A 19,371-nucleotide genomic window follows, 5' to 3' on the forward strand; every position below is an offset into this window, starting at 1 on the left:
GTCTGAAGGCAAATAGAAAAAAATGCAAAAACTCCATTTGGAGCATCCTGAAAATCACCCGTTTTAGGCTTCTTGGGTCTGTTTGGCGCATCAACTTTTTGTGGCTAAACTTACCGCAAACCAAACGAAAAAAGACCAAATCGTAGTCTGCCGAACTTGTAAACAGCCGACAGACTTCACAGAAAGACACACCAAACGGAGCCTTAGATATTCAAATGTTGTTCTATAGTGTCTTGTGAATAGGCTTATGGGTTCCAGATCCAGACTCACCAAACTAGCTGGTTCAGCTGCTTTGAAATGCTCCTCATAAGCTTTTCAAAGAAGTTGGAAGTAGACAGGCCTTTAAACGACTGACAGCCAATTTGGGCTGCCTGGATGTTTCAATAAACATAGCTTGTAGGCTGTCCCAAGGATCAAAATATCAACTCGTGTATGGACTTTGTGTATCAGTGTATTGATACAAGCCGATAATCATCTTTTATTTATTTATGGTATTAACAAACTATAAGGGCCCCCGCAACCTCACCAAATTTTCAAAGCTCCCATACCCCTTTTGTATTGGCATTTTGATACGTCTCTATGGTGACTTTTGATCCTTGGGCTGTCCACGTAAAGTCCACCTCAAAAAGCCAACAGCCATTGTACTTCAGCCCTCTGAAACGGGGCTTTAGTCAATTCAGCATGGGCTCTCAGCTAAGAAATTTGGAGAGAATATCGGGTGGTACCTCGTCCAAGTTCGTCATAATTCACCATTGTCCAAGAAAGTCTTTTAAGTGCTGCGGCCACGGTTGGCGGCAGCTCTTTTCCTTTGTATGAATCTGTCGGAGCAGCATCATTAGTTCATTACTTGAGACCATGGTCCATCCAATATCTTGGGCCGCCTGAGACTACGAGACAAGAGCATTAAATTCAAGTCTGTGAACATCCAACATCTCGATGCTTCCAGAAGGCCAGAGCTCTTGTTTCATCACCGTCTCCATTAATGAAGAGAGAACCACATCATGAGAAATACAAGCAAGAAAAAACTCCCAATAGAGGCTGATATTATTAGGAATGCACCTTGGGTGAGACTAATCGGAGGCTGACCTGACCCAACCCAAATTTTTTGCATGGATTGGGCCTAAGTTTTCGGGTTGTGGACTAGGCCTGGGTTAGAAACTTGGGCCTGACATAAACTTGGATTGGATTTGATTTGAGATCAATAACCCAAGCCTGTCCAAACAAATTCATATTATATTTCAGGCCCACCCAACCTACCCAAAGACTGACCAAAACTGGCCTTACCCAACCTGTTAAACTTGGATTGGGCCAGCCTCGTCGTGCCTGAGGTTTGCACCTTTAGAGTTGGGCTTGAGTGCCTTCAACCCAATCTGATCTACCCGAGTTGCACCCCTGGCTGACATTGCAACCGAGGAAAAACCAGTGAAAGAAGGATGGATTCTATTTACTGAGAAATGAATGTTTAAAGTAAGATGCCCTGGTATCGTTATAAATTCCTCTGGAAATAATTACATGCAGCAACTCTCAACGGCACTCATTACGACCTTCCTGTTATTTCCCTGTCCAATTTCATTCTTTTGGCACTTTGTGTCTCCTGCACGCTGCTGGTTCTTTGCTGAAGCGAGGAATCATGCTGATAAGCACAATTGGCCCCGTGCCGACATCCCCTTGAGCTGTTGAAGTAGATACATGGTTTTGGGATCTTGGGTTTTGATTCCCTTGGTTTTGTGCTCTGTACTGGTTCTTGGTTTGCACCCAAACTATGGTGGTTATGACGGTTACCAAAATGAGGAAGGGTAGGTTCCTGAACATCTTGTCTTTCTCCTCCATGTTGTTGAATCAGGTTTTTGTAATAATTTAAATCTTTCACAGGAGGCACTTTTGGAACAGTATTAGAGATGGGAATAACTCCAGAAGGGGGCGGCCGTGAATTCAAGTTGGCTACTACTGCAGTGGTCGCAGGATAGAAGCCCCCTGTTGCAGGAGCTGTTGAAAAGGGCACTTCAGATTCTATCCTGCTAATATGGACAGAATGTGGAGATGCCTGTGGGACGGATGGGGTCACTGGTGGTGATCTCGGCTTCACTGCCATTTGTGGATTGAGGGGTTTTCCATGATCTGTGACCAACTTCTCGATCAGTTTTGGATTACTCAATATTTTAACGAGCAATTCATGATCAATCAAACTTCCCTGCTCGTTACTCCGCATGATAGAAGTAAATGCTGCAGAGGCCGCAGCAACTACATCGGGTTCTACACCAGGAACAGTCATAGAAGCAGGTTTTTCATTGGCCATAGGCTTTGGAGAAACAGGTAAGTTGCATTTAGAGGAGTGCACGGATCCAGGAACCAACAAACCTTGTGGAAAAACTGGCTGCTGCACACTAATGGGAGTGGTAGTTGGAACCACAGAATTGGACGATTGATCAGCTGCATCTTCATCCTCAATGGGTATAATGGGAATAAGAAGAACTTCATTATCATCCTGACTATAGTTTTCTATGTCCGCTGAAACAGAGGGACTGTACAGAGATGAACAAATGAAACATAGCTTGAGAATGAACCACAACCACAAATAGAGAAGCTCGCAAAGAGGTAAGAAAGAAAGACATTGCACCTTGGAGGAATGGAAGAAGGGCGAGGATAAACTGCTTCAAGTACTCGCATCTCTCGCTGATTTTGAACCTCTGCCTCTTTGCTTTCTTCTCCAGCCACCACTTGCCAATTGAGATTCAACATAAACTGTGCAATTAGAGAAGCAAACAGAATTTTATATTAAACATTGCAATTCAGTCTTTGTGTCAACTTTTACCACAGGAACAAAAACAAGTCAAGCACATAAAACTTTGCCACAAATTGTGAAGATGGCAATCGACATCAAAGACTGGCTTACTTTGGGAGGACATTTCCATTTGACAAGAGGAATCTGGGATAATTCTTTCTTCAACTGGTTAGCAGGATGAGCTCCTTCAAACCCAGGAGGAAGTTGGTCATCAGAGTTCATCCCAGTTGAGTGCAGCAGCCATGATGTCTTAGCTTGGAGGTGATCTTGAGCTCCAATTCCAACTTGTGAAGGAGAATCCTCGGATAAGAACAACCTCACCTGCAATAAATTCTTACAATTTATAGTGATAAAAACATAAATTGGTCTAGCTAGCATAAATTCTAAGGAAACACACAGAACTGAAAAGATGAGGTGTTGTGTACATCAAAAGAATCCACCATCTAAATCCTATTAGAATTACTTAAAGGACAGCAAATAAAGAGACGTGATCCCTGAACCAATCACCACGCAACCCCCCTCCCCCCTTATGGCAGTAACCTTTCAGTCCATACTGGTCACATACTTTCTGACCATTAGAACTGAAAAGGTCTTCTAGATTTTCGGTTGCAAGCCATCATAAAGTTTGTTATGTAATCTTTACATGGATCCAAGAGGACCAAGACTGATAGCAGAACTGCTTCACCCTTCAAAGAACAAAACTAAAACGAAACCAGCTATCCATCATGGCAACTATCACATCTAGAATAAGCCATCCCAAATGATCTCAAACTCCAAAACCACTTCTATTTCAAGTGCAAGGTAGACAACATGAAGACTCATGCTAGATGGACCTATAAATAAACAGAGAACATGCCATAATTCCAAGAAAACTTGAGATTGAAAATGATGATCCAAAATGTGCAAGAAAATCCAAAAATCCACCCACCAAAAATAAATTTCGGCTTTCCACCTAAAGAAAATAACACTTTGTAATTTAACAGAAATTACTTTCCAGTTCCTCCACAACTTTTTTCTTATATATTGGGCTGGCATCTTTGTAACCCAAAAAGGATAATCATGTAATTCCCGGTTTAGGTGCCACAGTGAAACTGTAGTCTATTTATTTCTTTTGTAATCATCGTCCTACATATAAATAATATAGCTAGCGCAACCAGCCTAATCTTCTGGCCTCTCTCAATCTTTTCTCTCTTCCCCCTTTCTCTTCTCTTCTCCTCTCTTTCTCCTCTTTTCTTTTATTTTTTCCTCACCACAACAAGATGGTATCAGAGCAGGAAGTTGGAATCTTGTTTCTCCTTGCTGATCGTGACTTGCCCTCTTCATTTTCTAGAATGAAACTAGAATAGACAGCAATCGAACAGGTCCGAATACCCTATGCTTGCTTTCTCTTCCTCCATCCTGCCTGGAGCTCCTACAATCAATACTAGACTGCCGTAGATATTTACTCTGGAAGGATTAAAGGAGACTCAAATCAGTTCTCCATTCTATCTTACCTTTTCTGGACTGGGGAATTACAGTTACAGATCAGACTGGTCTAGAACAGCTTCTTTATGGTTTTTTAATTTAGTTCTTGATAGAAACACCAAAAACAGATTCAGTTCTGTGGTGGCTGAATGGTGTAGAGGAGTTTTGGTCTCTTTTGTGGATCCAGGGATCCAAATCAAAGTGGGTGTGCACCCTTGCAGGTCATGAGTGACCTGGTTGTGTCAGTAGACTGCACTGCAGTAATTTCTTGGTAATCGTGTGGCCTAAGTAATCCAGGGATGGTCTGTATGACCTATAAGTGTGATACAACTACTTTATCACATTCATTGATGATTTCTCCAGATACACCTGGGTCTATCCTATGCATTCCGGGGAAGAAGTTCTAAAACCTGTACATGATTTTCAGCACATGATATTTATATAGCTTCAAACTGAAATCCAAGTTTTCCAATCTAATAATGCAAAGGAGTACTTCTATGGCAGTCTTACAGAATTCTTTGCTTCTCGTGGTTCTCTCCACCATTGCTCATGTGCCAAAACTCCTCAACAAAATAGGGTTGCAGAAAGGAAGAATCATCATCTCCTTAAAGTTGCTAGGGGGATGCTCTTGCATATGCATGTACTGGAGAGGTTTTGGATTGATGTTGTTATTGGTTGCCTACATTATAAACTGTATGCCATCTCAGTTGTTGGAATATAAGGCTCCACATTTCCCATATCCATGCATGTCTTTGGTTGTCGGTGTTTTGTCCATAATTTGTCTCATACTCGTGGCAAACTTAATCCAAAAGCAATTCCTTGTGTTTTTCTTGGTTATCCCTTATCTCAGAAGGGATATCGATGTTTTGACCCAGGGTTCATGAAATACTTCACTTCCATGGATGTATCTTTCTTTGAGAACAAGCCTTTATTTTTGGTTCCTCCTCAAGAGGAGAGAAAAGTTGAGGAGAAACAAGTTCTCTTACTTCCTCTTCCTAACCCTCCTCCATTCTATGTCTTTCTTCAACATTAGAAAGGCCAGGGCCAGCAAAGTTCAAGGGTCGTGGAATAGCCTAGCTCCTAAAGCTAACCAACGCCATCAAATTCTCAAGGAACAAATCCCTCCCATCCAGGTACTATAATTGCTATTGATATTCTTGAATCTATTGACATTGGCACCTTTGGTTGTGATTTGGACCTTCCTATTGCAAAGAGGAAAGGCGTTAGATCATGTACCACTCACCATCCCATGGCCCATTTTTTGTCTTATGAGAAAATCTCACCCTTGTTTCGTGCTTTCCTTTCAGTTGTTAACAGTGTTGCTCTTCCGAAGAGTGTTGTGGGGCTTTATTAGTTCCTAAATGGACAGATGCAATGAAAGAAGAGATAAATGCCTTACATAAAAATGGTACGTGGGAGTTGGTGGATCTTCCTGAAAGAAAGGAACCAGTTGAATGCAAATGGGTGTTCTTTGTGAAACACAAAGCAGATTGCATAGTAAAAGGGTATAAAGCCCAGTTGGTTGCTAAGGGGTTTACACAGGTGTATGGAGTAGACTATGCGAAGACTTTTGTTCTAGTAGCAAAGATGAACTCCATTAGGGTTTTACTTTCTTTGGTTGCAAATATGGATTGGGAACTTCATAAGTTAGATATCAAGAATGCTTTTTTTAAATGGTGATTTGGTGGAAGAGGTCTACATGGTTCAACAACTTGGTTTTTGTGCTGAAGGCAGTCAAAAGAAAGTTTGCAGATTGAAGAAGTCTTTGTATGGCCTAAAACAGTCTCCAAGGGGTTGATTCAACATATTCCATTTAGTTGTGTAGCATATGGGATTCAAATAGTGCCAAACTGACCATACCCTCTTTGTGAAGAAGAAGCAAGGGAAAACTATTGTCGTGATAGTTTTTTTTTTTTTTTTGGAAAAAAGGTAATTTTATTGATGAAGAAAACAGCATACAAATTACAAAGGGCCTTTCCACTAAAGCCCAAAACCAAGAGTACAAAGAAATTTAGATCTCCGCAGCCAGTAGTTGGGATCCTAAAGTCCTTGGTTGAAGCTCCTAAAGTCCGTGATAGTCTATGTAGATGTAATAGTCATTACTGGTGATTGGACATCAGAGATACAAAAACCAAAGTTCTTGGTCACAATTTGAAGTGAAGGATCTAAATCCATTACATTACTTTCTTGGAATTGAAGTTTCCCACTCACAACAAGGGATCCTCATTTCCCAAAGGAAGTATAACCTAGATCTCTTAAGGGATACAAGGAAGTTAGGGGGAAAACCAACTAACACCCCTACAGATGTGAATCATAAGCTTGGTGGCTGTCAAGGGAAACCTATAAGAGATGTTAAACAATACCAAAGGCTTGTAGGGAGGCTCTTATACTTATCTATGACTCGACCTGACATTGCTTATGCTGTGAGTGTTCTTAGTTTATGCATGCACCTAAGGCTAGGGGTGTTCATGAAAAAAACGAAAAACCAAGCCAAAACGAACAAATTGGTTCGACTTTGGTTTAGATTTTTGTAAAAAATAGATTTTCGGTTCGATTTCAGTTAACCTAGAAAAAATCGGTGGTTAACCGAACCGACCGGTATATATAATATGTATATGTTTTTACCAATTATATGTATAAATATTTACTTCCAAAATCTATTCCCACCTAATGTTAAAAGTGTCTGACATACGCATTTACTCCAATGCATGCCATTGTACCTACAACTACACTCTACACTAAACTATCATAGCAATTCATAGCCTCATAGGCTATCATACCACTTCATAGACTGCCAATCTGTCACACCTAAACAATCTAAAAAAAAAGTTAATTAGCTTTTCTTTGTCATTCACCACTCTATCAAACACATAACATATCTATTTCTAATTTATGGAGCAAACTCTCATGTCTCTATCACAGAAGCTCATAGTTCTGGTGAGGCAACAATGAAAGGAGTGAAGAATCCCCATACAGCCATACATTCAGGCTTGGAACTATGGCTCTCAAGGAAATTAAAAGGTACGATTAAGAGCACCAAGCTCTTGATCTAAAAGCTTTTTCTCCTTTGACTGGTTTGTGAGATCGCTCAAACTTCAACTAGTGGGATTGTTTGAAGATACTAACATGTACGTTGTATGCCATTCACAAGAAAGTTACAGTTTTTTCCAAAGTTGAGCTGCAAGAAGAATCAAAAGAGGACTTGTTAGGTTGTTCACTCTTTGATTCATGTATAGTATTTGGTACTATATTTTTTTCTCCATATTTTTCAACGATGATCTAAAAGTGAAGAAATAGACTTTTTTTTGTTTATTTTAGTAACTTTCTGTTCTTTTTTTTTTCACTCTCCTTTACATTTCTTTACTCTTAAAAAACCGAAAACCAAAGAACTGAACCAATCAAAAACCGAAACCGGTCAACTAGTTAACCGATTGATTCAGTTCGATTTCAATTTAGAGAATTTTAAAAACTGGTGGTACCAGTTCGGTTTCAAAAAAGAGCCCACGGTTAGGCACCCCTACCTAAGACTACTCACCTAGAGGCAACAAAGAGAGTGCTCGGATATCTAAAGCAATTCCCAAGAACATGGCTCCTCTTCAAGAAGCATGGGCATATGAAAGTCGAAGTCTATACAAATACTAACTAGGTTGGTTAATGGATGATAGAAAATCCACTAGTGACTATTGTACCTTTTTTGTGGGAGGAAATACTGTTACTTGGCGAAGTAAGAAACAAAGAGTTGTGGCCAGATCTAATGACAGGGAAAATACAGGGCCATGTCCCATGGTGTTGCAAAAGCTCTATGGATTAAGAACTTGTTAAGTGAATTGGGATTTACAGTTGAGTATGTCACTCTATTGCAACAATGATGTCATCATCAATATTGCAACCAATCCTGTCCTCCATGACAGAACAAAGCACATTGAAGCGGACAAACACTTCATTAGGGAGAAATTAGAGAAGGGGGAGGTGTACGCTTCCTATATAGCTCCAAAGACCAATTCACAGATGTTCTTACAAAGGGTCTTCATCATTCGCGACATAATGTGCTTTGTGACAAATTGGGGATGATTGATATCTACACCTCAACTTGAGGGTGAGTGATATAATTCTTGGTTTATGTGCCACAAGGGCACTTTAGTCTTTTCATTTCTTTTATAATTGCTGCCCTACATATAAATAATATAGCTGGCGCCGCTAGCCTAATCTTTTGGCCTCTCTCAAAATTTTCTCTCTTCTCCTCTTTTCTTTTATTTTTTCCTCATCACAACAAGAGATGAGAAATTCTGTTCTGAGAACATCTGACATCTAGATCCCTCTCAAAACCTCTTTTTTACAATTGGAAGGTCGTCTTTGTCCACTATCACCTAAAGCCTCTAATTAACAAAGTCATACTGCAAAGTTTCCTATCCTTGAATATCAAAATCACATTCAGCATTTTACAGAAGGATCACAACTCAAGAGATTCATAGGATTTTCTATTGCAGGTGATCCTCTTCTTCAGTGCCTCAATAATGATGCTGCTCGATTTTAAAATTTAAAATAGATGCATGGTTGCCACATAGATTGAGGCTGATCATCGGGCTTACCATTATCGGTACAACATCCAGGACCAAGGTATCAGTGGCAGTTGAAGCCTTTCTAAAAGTAGAAAAGGAAACATGACCAGACATATCTTTGTAGGTGTTCTTCAGTTTTGGATGTTAAAGTCATTACAAAGATCACCACAGAAGCCCTATTGAATCCATCAACACCAATGACAAGGAAAATAGATGCTACAGTCTAAGGTTATTTCAACAATTTGAGTGAATACCAAGGTTTAAAATATCGATACAGGCCAATACGCCGGTAGGGGCATATCAGCCTGTATCGAAGCTCGCCCACCCTTTTTTTCTTTGAAACTGGTTCAGAGGGGTCAGTCTAAGGCTGGTCTACCCCCTGAACCAGGTCGCACCCCGATATGAACCCTGTAGGGGCATATCGTTAAGCCCCCGATATGATATGATACACCCGATACGGGGTGTACCGTATCGAAATTTTGAACCTTGGTGACTACACATCAACATGAAGAGAGTAATCAACTAATGGATAATTGTGCTACAGGAATGGTGATGCAATGGAGGTTTCCCATTTCATGAAACCTTCCAATCAAGAAAGGGTTTCAGAGATGGAGCATTTAGTTTTGGGAAAATCTATTACACCGGAAAGACATGGTAGTGGAAGAACTTTGACCAATCAAAGCACCCCCGTGAATAGTGATGAACACCACCTGATCGGTCACCTCTTTTATGATACCAGTTGATTGGATCTAAGTTTTACCGGTATCATAGTCGAACTCTTTAGTTTTACCTGTTTCTTGCTTTCATGAGCCAGATCTTTCATGCACTGTTATCTTTGGGGTTCAAGGATTCACCCCATCACCCCCCCCCCCCAAAAAAAAAAACAAGAAAGAAAGAAAGAAAAACAATAAAAGGCACACACACCAAAGGGAAAAAAAAAATTCTGTAATTTGTTAGCCAATAAAGTCTGTCCCCTTCACCAAAAGTAAATGTTTTATTATATATTAACAGATAAGAGTAGAAATTATACTAGTAATAATATACTACAGATAGTTCCAAGATCATTTCCCCTTTGATTGTTCATATCACTTTGTACATAATTTCATCATCTAAAACTGAGTCATAACATGAATGTCAATAAAACTGAGATCATTTTAGAATTTCAACACATAAACTCCTTTCAACTTGTTACTAGAATTTGGTTGGTGAACTTTTTTTTTTATCAGTAAATAAATTCCTTTATTTAATTAAAAGTTACTGTGAGAGTACAAGGCAAATCATCTTTAAATGACCCAGGTTACAACATATTACAGAATTTCCCAAAATAAGGTGGGTCTATCAGCTCCCTGCTTTTCTAGAGTATCCACCATGCTATTTGCTTCCCTTTTGACCCAATCAAAGCTGAAACTGAATTTTCTTGCTAGTAAACCAATTTTTCTGGAGATGAACCTGAGCTTTCAAGGTGCTAAATCTATTTGTTTTGTTCAATTTACAACTAATAGTGAATCCCCTTCAATTTCCAGCTCTCTTACTCCTATCTGCTCAGCAAGTTTCAAACCTTGTAAGAGCCTGAGTTACAGCCTGAATTGAGTCTTCAAACCCAATTGGTCCAGAGAATAGTGCCACAACTTCTCCTTGATGATTCCGAATAACTCCCCCTATCCCAAATTTGGCTGGTGAACTTTTAACACCCAAAGGTTATGAAGAAACCAAAATGAAATGATTTACTTTTACAAGCCTTCCAAGATCCCCCCTTCCCCCAACTAGACAACACATCAATTACTGAATACAATTACAGACTGATGAATTGCCATATGCAATTAAATGTCTAAATTCAAACACCTATAATATCAGAGATTCACAATATAATACATAGGATATGTGGATGGAAACATTAAAAAAAATAAGATATCCATTAACATAACCCAACACCATCCTCCATGTGCTTGAAGCCAAGACACTTCTGCCTCTTTACCTCCTCTTATACCACGTTCTAATTAATATACCACAAGATAAATTTACCCCACAAATCCAAACCAAAACCCCAAGCTACCCAACCCAAAATTTCTGCTCCAGCAGTCAATCTGTTAAAGGCAACAAAAAAGATTTGCAACTATGGCAAACCAGTGGCAACAAGAACACCTGGGAATTCATTTTATTTTTACCTACTATGGTGATGTGGTAATATCATCACAAAGCATCTCATGTTTCTCATTATAGACTCTTCATCCATGTACAGACCTAACCTTTGGCATTTTTGCATAAGTGACCGCTCTCAGACACAAACCTTCATTCTGAGGCTTGTCAGCCCAAGATTTTACCATTATACCAAGCAATAGACCCTTCTGCTGGACAGCAACAAAATCAATTAAACCACAATGACAAATGCACCCAAAAAAATGTTAAAAGGAGACTAAAAGATGGAGAAAATTGATTTCCATAACAGTATTTATACAATAGCACCACAAGTTTAGCTCAACCTTTAGAAACTAATTGTTTGATGCCTTAAAGTTGTGCTTGACCATAATAACAGCATATTTAATCCCCTATCAATTTGATAAGCAGATAAGTGTAGTGTTTGTCCCAGGCATGCGCAACCATCTCAAATCTGTACTTCTGTAGTATCAATTAAACTTAAAAGTTTAAAGTTGCTTGTCTGTCAGAGCTTTATCTCCTTGGATCTCATCCAGTAAGTTCCATTTAGGGAAACCTCAAAGCCTCCAAAGCATCAGAACTCCTTGCATCTCCTAAGGCCTCACTTAGTAATTTAAACTGATGAACCATTCAACTGAATTAGTCGTACTTTCATGAAATATGAACAGTCTGGATGTCTCGATGCATCATTTGTCACCTTGTTTTCAACAACCTCAAGTTTGATTGTACAAAGGAACATTATGGGAGATCATTTCTAATTCTATGCACATATAAATAAATGATTTGTAGATAGCAAGTAACCCAGCTATAGTGGTAATCTGAAGTAAGAAGAAAGAAGTTCCAGCAATAAGAGAGAGAAAACAAAGAGAGAGAAGAGAGAAGGGGTGTAGAGAACTAAGGAAGAAGAAGATGATCCTCCTCCATTCTTCACCATTGTATCTCTGCAACCTTCTCTACAAAGAGTATCATGTTTCCCCTTTCTTCTGCTCTCTTATACTCTCCTCTTTTTTTTTACCTATTTGCCTTCTGCATGAAGAAACTTAATTCTACTCACGGGAGAAAACCACCTACAGCCTTGTTCATGAAATTTGGCTGATTATGGTTCCTTGCACCATTAACTTTTGAATCTATGCAGTGAGAAAAACCATCTACATCCTTATTTCTGAAACTTAGCTGATTACATTCCCTACTTTAAGTAATATTTAAAAAAGGGTTATTTATTTGTTTATTCCATCTGGTTTCTCTCAAACTAAGGAGGGAATGCACTGAAAATTATATAGTTATAATTTATTTAGTCTACCTCGTTTATTTATCAAAAGGTTTTCTCTGCTCCTAGTAATGTAATTAAGAGAATTTTTGCATGATATCCTCAATAGGGTTTGCCCAAATACTAAAAAGCCAAGTTGCTAATCTAATTGGGTGAATTTCCTGGCTTGTAAAGTGCGAGAACACAGGTATGAGTTCAAGAGCAGTCACTTTGTGCCAAAAATGCCAAATGTTAGGACTGTATCCAGTCCATCCCTCTCAAAACCCCAGATAACTGGGATTAACATTGGGTATGGCTTTTTTAAATAAGGTGAGTTGGAGTGGGATATCTTCTTTTTTCATGTTTTGAAAGTAAGAAACTAAGTAGCACTAATAGTACTAAACTTCTAGAATCTGAGAAAATAATATCATAATCTATAGAAATTTCATTATCCTCCTCACAAATTTTCTTAACAAAATATGCTAACAAATAGAGACTCCTCCATGGAATGTCTATGGGCCAATGAATTGGGCAAGTCATTCATCTTGGTGCATAAACCTTGTCTAGTCTTTTGGACATAAGCACCATATTATTCAAATGTGATCAAATAATACAAATATAATAAGTGCCAAGAGTATCTTTAAAAAAAATCCAAGGAGTGAATGATATGTCCTTTTGTCTTTCTATGAATATCACCGTTAAACATCATGTCACGGAGCCAACAATAAAATAGAGGTTCTACTTAGCTTCATATATCAAAATTCAGCTCTTTGATACCAACTGTTACTGCAATCTATGGGACTACTGTAACTTCTTTCTTTCTCCCCTTTGTAACCATTAAGCACCAGCTCATCATTTAATAAACCAAAAACAGTAAATAACTGATATGTGAAGAACAAAAGGTAGCCCACTAAACTATGTTTCAGATGAAGTGCATTGGCCAACTATGGATAAAAAACCTGTCACAGATCTTTTCAATGATCTACACCCAAAGTAAACATCCCAATAATGGCAATGTCACAACCCTCCTTTTCCTGATTGATACGTCACAACTGAATCCCAGAAAAGCAGAATTTTCTCTGGATACAAAAAATTGAACTAGAGCAACCAAAATGCAATCTCTCTATGAAATAGCCATATGCCGGAAAATACAGTCAAGACAATATCAACAAGCTGAAAAGCTCAACCAGATAATAATATATTTTAAGAACTATAAAAGATCAGACAAACTTATTGCATGTAAAACAGATGATGCCAGCTATCAGTTTTTATTCTCTACAAAGATGTATAGGTTTTATCAATGGGCCAGGGATCACAAAAGCAAGCTTGAAGCACAAATCTTAAGTAGAAATGCTGAGTAACTGAAAAATCTGGAGCAAACTAAAAGAGCATCATCCTGAGAATTAAGCATTTAAAATGCAAAAGGAACAATGAAAAGTATATTTCCATAAAGTCAAGTAACCAACGTCTAAAAGAAGCTCCAAAAAGGATGATGCCAACAGGAACGCAGATCCTCCAATCCGCTTTCAAGTGGCCTTCATCAGGTTAGATAGAGTCAAATACTGCAATGGACTCATCTGGCTTCCACTATGCCTGGCCAATGCAAATAAGTTGGGTACTCGATTGGGACACACTGGAATCATTAATGCAGGTGCTCTTGCAGTCTTGCATTATAGGACAAATGAAATGCCTGCATTGACAGGTACCTACACCTCTGTGCATGAATTCATGAAATGGCAAATTAGTCAAAGTCCATAAGGTGGCCATTGCAAAACTCCATGGATCAAATGTAAGGCCTCTATATTTCTTTGTAGTTTAATTGCCACCCACATATATAGTTTAAAAGACAACTAACCACAGGTTTAGATTTCAAACACCTCCAAGTAGTTCTAGTATAGAAAAGGCAATCTTGAGTTCACAGACATAAGCATCTGTAGTTAGATTAAGGCACATTTTAAAATAATGTTTTATCATCCAATTATTATATAAATAAAATTAATTTCTTTAGCTAGCTAATTAGTGCAGTTGTCCATGAAGCTTTGTTCCAACTTGGATTAGTTGAATGCTTTTTAGAACTATGACATTCATAGCTATACCCATGCAATGAAGCTTTTTATTATTTATTAGCTTTAGATATGGAATTCTTTTTTTAACATGGTTGAGCATCTACATCCCTATTTTATGCATGTGTCACACAAGATGTGCAAGAAAATTTCAGTATCTGAACTAGCATTGCAATCGCAATTATAGTCATTCAGGTACGTGAAGTTTAGAACTAAAGGAAGCTTCAGAGAAAAATGCCCTGAAGTTCAACCTAGAGGCTAATGCCTGAGGTATAAGATACATGGCTCACATTTTGAGATGTCTTATGTTAAGGACTCATGTCTCAATCATTAATTGATGTAAGCTTCTCATAACCAAATTGAATTAAAGATAAATTGCAAGTTTTCAACTTTTGTGAGTTTATATTTTTTAGACTAACACTTAATTTGTTATACTCGACATATTTAGGGTTTTTAAAACACTTTTGAAGTTTCACTTTCCACTAAGAACTTTATCAAATGAGTGGAAGGGTTTACAGGAATGCAATATGGCATTTTTAATCATTCATCAAAAAATACATTACATTTATGTTTACTTGACATTAAGAATTTTGTCATGAGTTCAAATGGTTCACGTAAAAAAAAAAGAGTTAAAAGCTTCATAAATTAATAAAAAGATCATCTTTCTTTAGTAATTACTTTTCAACCAATTGTTGAAATTGAAATCTGTGAGTTCTGCAACTATTCATGTAACTGCTATGCATAAGTGCTTTTAAATGTGGTAATGCATACAAAAACATATTCTTTTTATGCACATTTCTGTATTTATTCCAATATTAGTTATCAAACAAAACTTAAACTCAAGCATCTCAAGGACCTGGTTATGCTCTGCTTTTTAAAATGTTGATTGACACATGTTGAGTGGTTTCCTTGACTTCTCTTGTCTGAAAGCCACCATCCTCCAAGGCATCCCTATAATAATCTCGAATTTGGATATATGATAGAGTTGTCGTAAAGGAAAGGGCATCAGGTGATACGAAGAATATCATCAACTATGGCCACATTTTTGTGTTTACAGCATCTCATCAAGTAATTGACAGGATTCTTGGTTAGATTCCACTTTGGTTCCATAGTTTTTTATTTAGTTATCCATGCAAGATCCAAATCTGGTGTCCCCCAGTTTTCTCAGAGATTGAGCTCCAATTTACATATCTAAGAATTAAAATAGCTGCTCCTGATATCAATTATCAAATTGATAGCATATACAACCTCTACATCAATTTCAGCTCAAAGTTTCAGAACGGTTGTTAAAATTGAGTTTTAAATCTGTCCATTGAAAATGCGCTTTCATATGCATACATATTTTGCACTTCTAACCTCAGTTTCTTAAACACTGCTTAACCAATCAAGCAGCAGTACTTTAGAGGTTGATGTGTAAATGATATTTCCAATATTTTGCTTTCTTCATTTTATGATGTTCAGCTTAACTGTATAAATAATAAGCTTAGGCTTGCTTCGAATTGTATCATGGTATCTCCTGGGCATTAGCTCAGCATAAGAGTGGTTCTGATAATACTTTTAAAGCATTTAATCCCATCATACACCATCGTTTCTTTTTTCTGCTGTTACTTACTGATAGTGGCAATGAATGTAATGGTTTCTTAACTTACAAAAAATCAACGGTTAAACATCTCCATTAGCCATAGATTTTCTGTTGTTCCAGTTCATAGCCTCAGCATTTCAGCCTAGGCTTCCACTTCCCATTGTTGTTAGCACATTAAAAGTGGTTGTTAAAGATCTTCAGCAACCATAATAGTTCAGCCTTTCAGTGCAAAGCATCAATATTTTCAGCCAAATCTCCCATTCTTCCTTTCTTATTAACTTACAAAAGTAGCAATTAAACATCTTCATTAGCCATATTTTTCTGCTGTTCCAAAACCTCAATACGTTTAGCCTTAATTAGGCTACCAGTCATATTAGATCCCCAAAATTCTTTTCCATCATATCTCCCTGCTCTTTAACAATTGTTTCCAATGACATTAAAATTGAATACAGAAAGATATTCGAACTTCTTTGGCTTAATGTTAAGCAAAATTTGAATCTTCCATTGAGGAAAGAGAAGACACAGCAATTTGGAAGAACCACTGAGACAATGTAATGATGATAAAGATATCTGACGACCGATTCGTGGGAGGAGAAAAATGACTCGTACGGTTGACAGTTCTTTGAAAAGCAAAGGAAAACTAAAAAAACAGATGGGGAGGAGAATTAAGAAGAAAAGGCTCTTAAACAATAAAAACTAGGATTTTCTAGGAGGTACCGAATCTTTAATTCTTGCATAAAAAATTTGAAAGCCATAAAAGAGACAGAAATGGCAGTAGGAGGACAAAAAAAATCTAGCTTCGGAGAAAGGTACAAATCAAACAACACCGATAAAGCTATAATCCTCGCTAAAATGCAGAGAAAATTCATATTTGAATTATTGTATTGAGAAAGAAGATAGACTTCTTCATTGAAACGCCAAGGGACCTGTAATAGTTCTTTTGTGCAACAATGATAACTGGAATTGAACACATAAGACACACTCAAAATCAACCATACACGCATTAAAGTATTTCTCCAAATAAACATTTTGATGAAGATATCGCATTTTACCTGACAAAGGTTTACATCTGGAGCCCAAGATACCCTTTTTGATTTCTGCGTTCCCCGCATATTAACAGAAAAAAATCCCGCACTTGTTCCCGCTTCGATTGTCAACAAACTAAATGTAATCAAGGACGATATTTTACGACGGATCGATGAGATTCAAAAGCCCTATTCTACTATTTCGATTCAAAGTATTAACAATTTAATGTGAATAAAAGCCCTAATCTTCTCACTGGTTCCGATCTTTTTCTAGGAAAACGAAGTGCAGATAGGGAGAAGGATAAAGAGATTGATCTACAAAGAAGTGGAGATTCAAGGGAAACCCAAACCCTAGATGGTTCCGGCTTTCGATTCCCTATACTTTTCTTATTTTCTTTTATTTTTATTTGTTAATATTTGTATCCCTGCTTTTTTTTTTTTTTTTGTTGTCTAACGTGTATATTATATAGATATGTGAATAAATAAATGTATTTTCCGCTCTATCATCCTAATCACAAGTTAAAAAGCTCGAGAGATTACGAGAAGTAGGAATAAATATTTAGTTTGTTTATTTATTTGTGGTTTTCATTTGATTGACGATTTTCACAGTTAGTTTGAAACCATAATCTCGCGACTTTCTCTCATTTTTCTCGTTATATATATAGTAATTAATTTCTCCTGATGAGGCGTCGTGGCATCGTCGGTTATGGACAATACACGTAGACTCATTACGTGGTTGAAGTGGCAATTGGCCACGCCACTTTTCTTTTCTCTATTTCTTTTTTATGAGTGATAGATGATGGATTCACATTTACCATCTTATAGCGATGACGTGGGCCCCTATCCATTTGGCATGTGATGGAGCGAGATCCGGCTAGTCTTAGTTGTCCGCGGCCTTGCTTTTGAACAGGGTAGCAGGGAACCTGAAACGGAGGAGATGGGAAAGCTCCGGGGGGAATCCGGTGTAGAGGCTCCGAAGCTCAAGTTAGAATCCTTCAAAAGCAAGGTAATACCAGATAGCACAGAGTTTGCATACCTTGTTTGTCGGGGGGCAGGGGGCTCTTCTAATCACTTCGTGCATTCGTCCCGAGGCCCTTATCAGGTCGGGTATGATTACCCTTGTGTTTGTCAATTCGACCGTCGTCCTTTCTGCTGAGACAGAACCGTCACTGCCTAACCGTCTTTCTAACTGGAGATTGCGGTGTCAGTGGCGGCAGCAGGTGGACGTTTAGAATGCGGCCGCCAAACGTCAGATCCCAAGTCAGTTAGGCGCGGCGCCCTCGGGCACGGACTTCCTTAGTGTCATGCATGGTACGACTTGTTTGGTTTTGGTGCCCAAAAGGTGATGCGAAGTGTTGAGCGAGGCGGTCTTGAGCTCGGAGGTATCTATAGGGCAGGTCTGTTCGACGAGGTGTATCCCGAACTGTTACAATGTGGGTCAGTTCGGCGAAGTGTATCCCGAGCTGTTACAGGGTCAGTTCGGCGAAGTGTATCCCGAGCTGTTACAAGGTGGGTCAGTTCGGCGAAGTGTATCCCGAGCTGTTACAAAGTGGGTCAGTTCGGCGAAATGTGTCCCGAACTGTTACAAAGTGGGTCAGTTCGGCGAAGTGTGTCCCGAGCTGTTACAAGGTGGGTCAGTTCGGCGAAGTGTATCCCGGGCTGTTACAAAGGGTGAGTTCGGGCCCCCGGTAGGGAGTTCAGTCCGCTCGTCCCCTTGTTCCCGCCAAGGCTTGGCCCCTTTTGCCGAGCTGTTGTTTCTGCCACGTGTCACGTAATAGAGAGGTCGGGCCAAATCTTCCTTCATCAATTGCCCCCCACTCCTTGCGCCGGGGGTCTTGCCATGGTGCGGGGAGTTTCGTGAGGTAGCAGGTGGATTTGTCCCGTCCTTCGAATCTTCACTGTGCGAGTTGCTTTTGCTAGGGTTCTTTCGGTTTCCGAGAAGGCTGGAAACGTGCTTACTCAAGAATGCTGGTGGTTGTGACAGCGCGCATTTTAAATTTCAAACCAATTCGCGCCGCTGGGACGTGACAACGGATCATTTCAAAAAGGCACGCCACTGCTGTACGTGCGCGGGCGACTGTCAGGGAGACGTGCGGCGCGTCAGTTTCGGAAAGACGCGTGTCGAAGCGACGTCGGTTTCAAAAAGACGTGCGCTGACGTTTCACTTTTTTCGGAAAGACGTGCGCCAATCACGTCTCGACCTTAAGGGTCGTGCGGTCAGTAAGAACGTGGGTCGTCGGATCGTCTTCGATCTGCACGGTCGATTCTTGGTTACTGTAGCTATAAATAGTGGGGGACCTGTCGATTTGTCACTTCTGCGGTTTGTCTACTGAGTTCGCGTCCAACCTTTCAGCTTGCGTCCAAGTCTTTTCCAGCTCGCGTCCAAGTCTTTTCCAGCTCGCATCAAGGCTGGTTATATAGTCTTCACGGTTCTTTGGCTTGTTCTTCAAACTTTCCGGTGAGTACTTTCCTGAATCCATCTTTTCCCCAATGTCT

The 19,371-nt window shown here is 39.1% G+C and overlaps 1 protein-coding gene across 4 annotated transcripts; it reads right to left on the minus strand.

The window, feature by feature from the left end:
• Positions 1-1,423: 1,423 nt before the first annotated feature.
• Positions 1,424-17,505, minus strand: LOC148851168 (zinc finger CCCH domain-containing protein 6-like). 4 transcript variants are annotated; one of them, XM_088946715.1, is made up of 6 exons: positions 16,903-17,302; positions 13,672-13,919; positions 2,894-3,103; positions 2,618-2,742; positions 2,359-2,522; positions 1,424-2,253 (listed from the first exon to the last, which is right to left on the minus strand). In XM_088946715.1, the coding sequence occupies exons 3-6, from the start codon at positions 3,002-3,004 to the stop codon at positions 1,538-1,540; spliced, it is 1,116 nt and encodes a 371-aa protein (XP_088802841.1). In that variant the 5' UTR covers positions 3,005-3,103; positions 13,672-13,919; positions 16,903-17,302; the 3' UTR covers positions 1,424-1,537. The 4 variants fall into 4 exon arrangements, with proteins under 4 accessions (XP_088802841.1, XP_088802840.1, XP_088802839.1 ...); XM_088946714.1 differs by having other exon boundaries at positions 1,424-2,522; positions 16,903-17,505; XM_088946713.1 differs by lacking the exon at positions 13,672-13,919 and having other exon boundaries at positions 16,903-17,270.
• Between the last annotated feature and the right edge of the window lie 1,866 nt (positions 17,506-19,371).

The sequence above is a fragment of the Nelumbo lutea genome, chromosome 5, assembly GCF_056320005.1.
Source record: "Nelumbo lutea isolate HS-2025 chromosome 5, American lotus-T2T, whole genome shotgun sequence".
Taxonomy (NCBI): Eukaryota; Viridiplantae; Streptophyta; class Magnoliopsida; order Proteales; family Nelumbonaceae; genus Nelumbo; species Nelumbo lutea.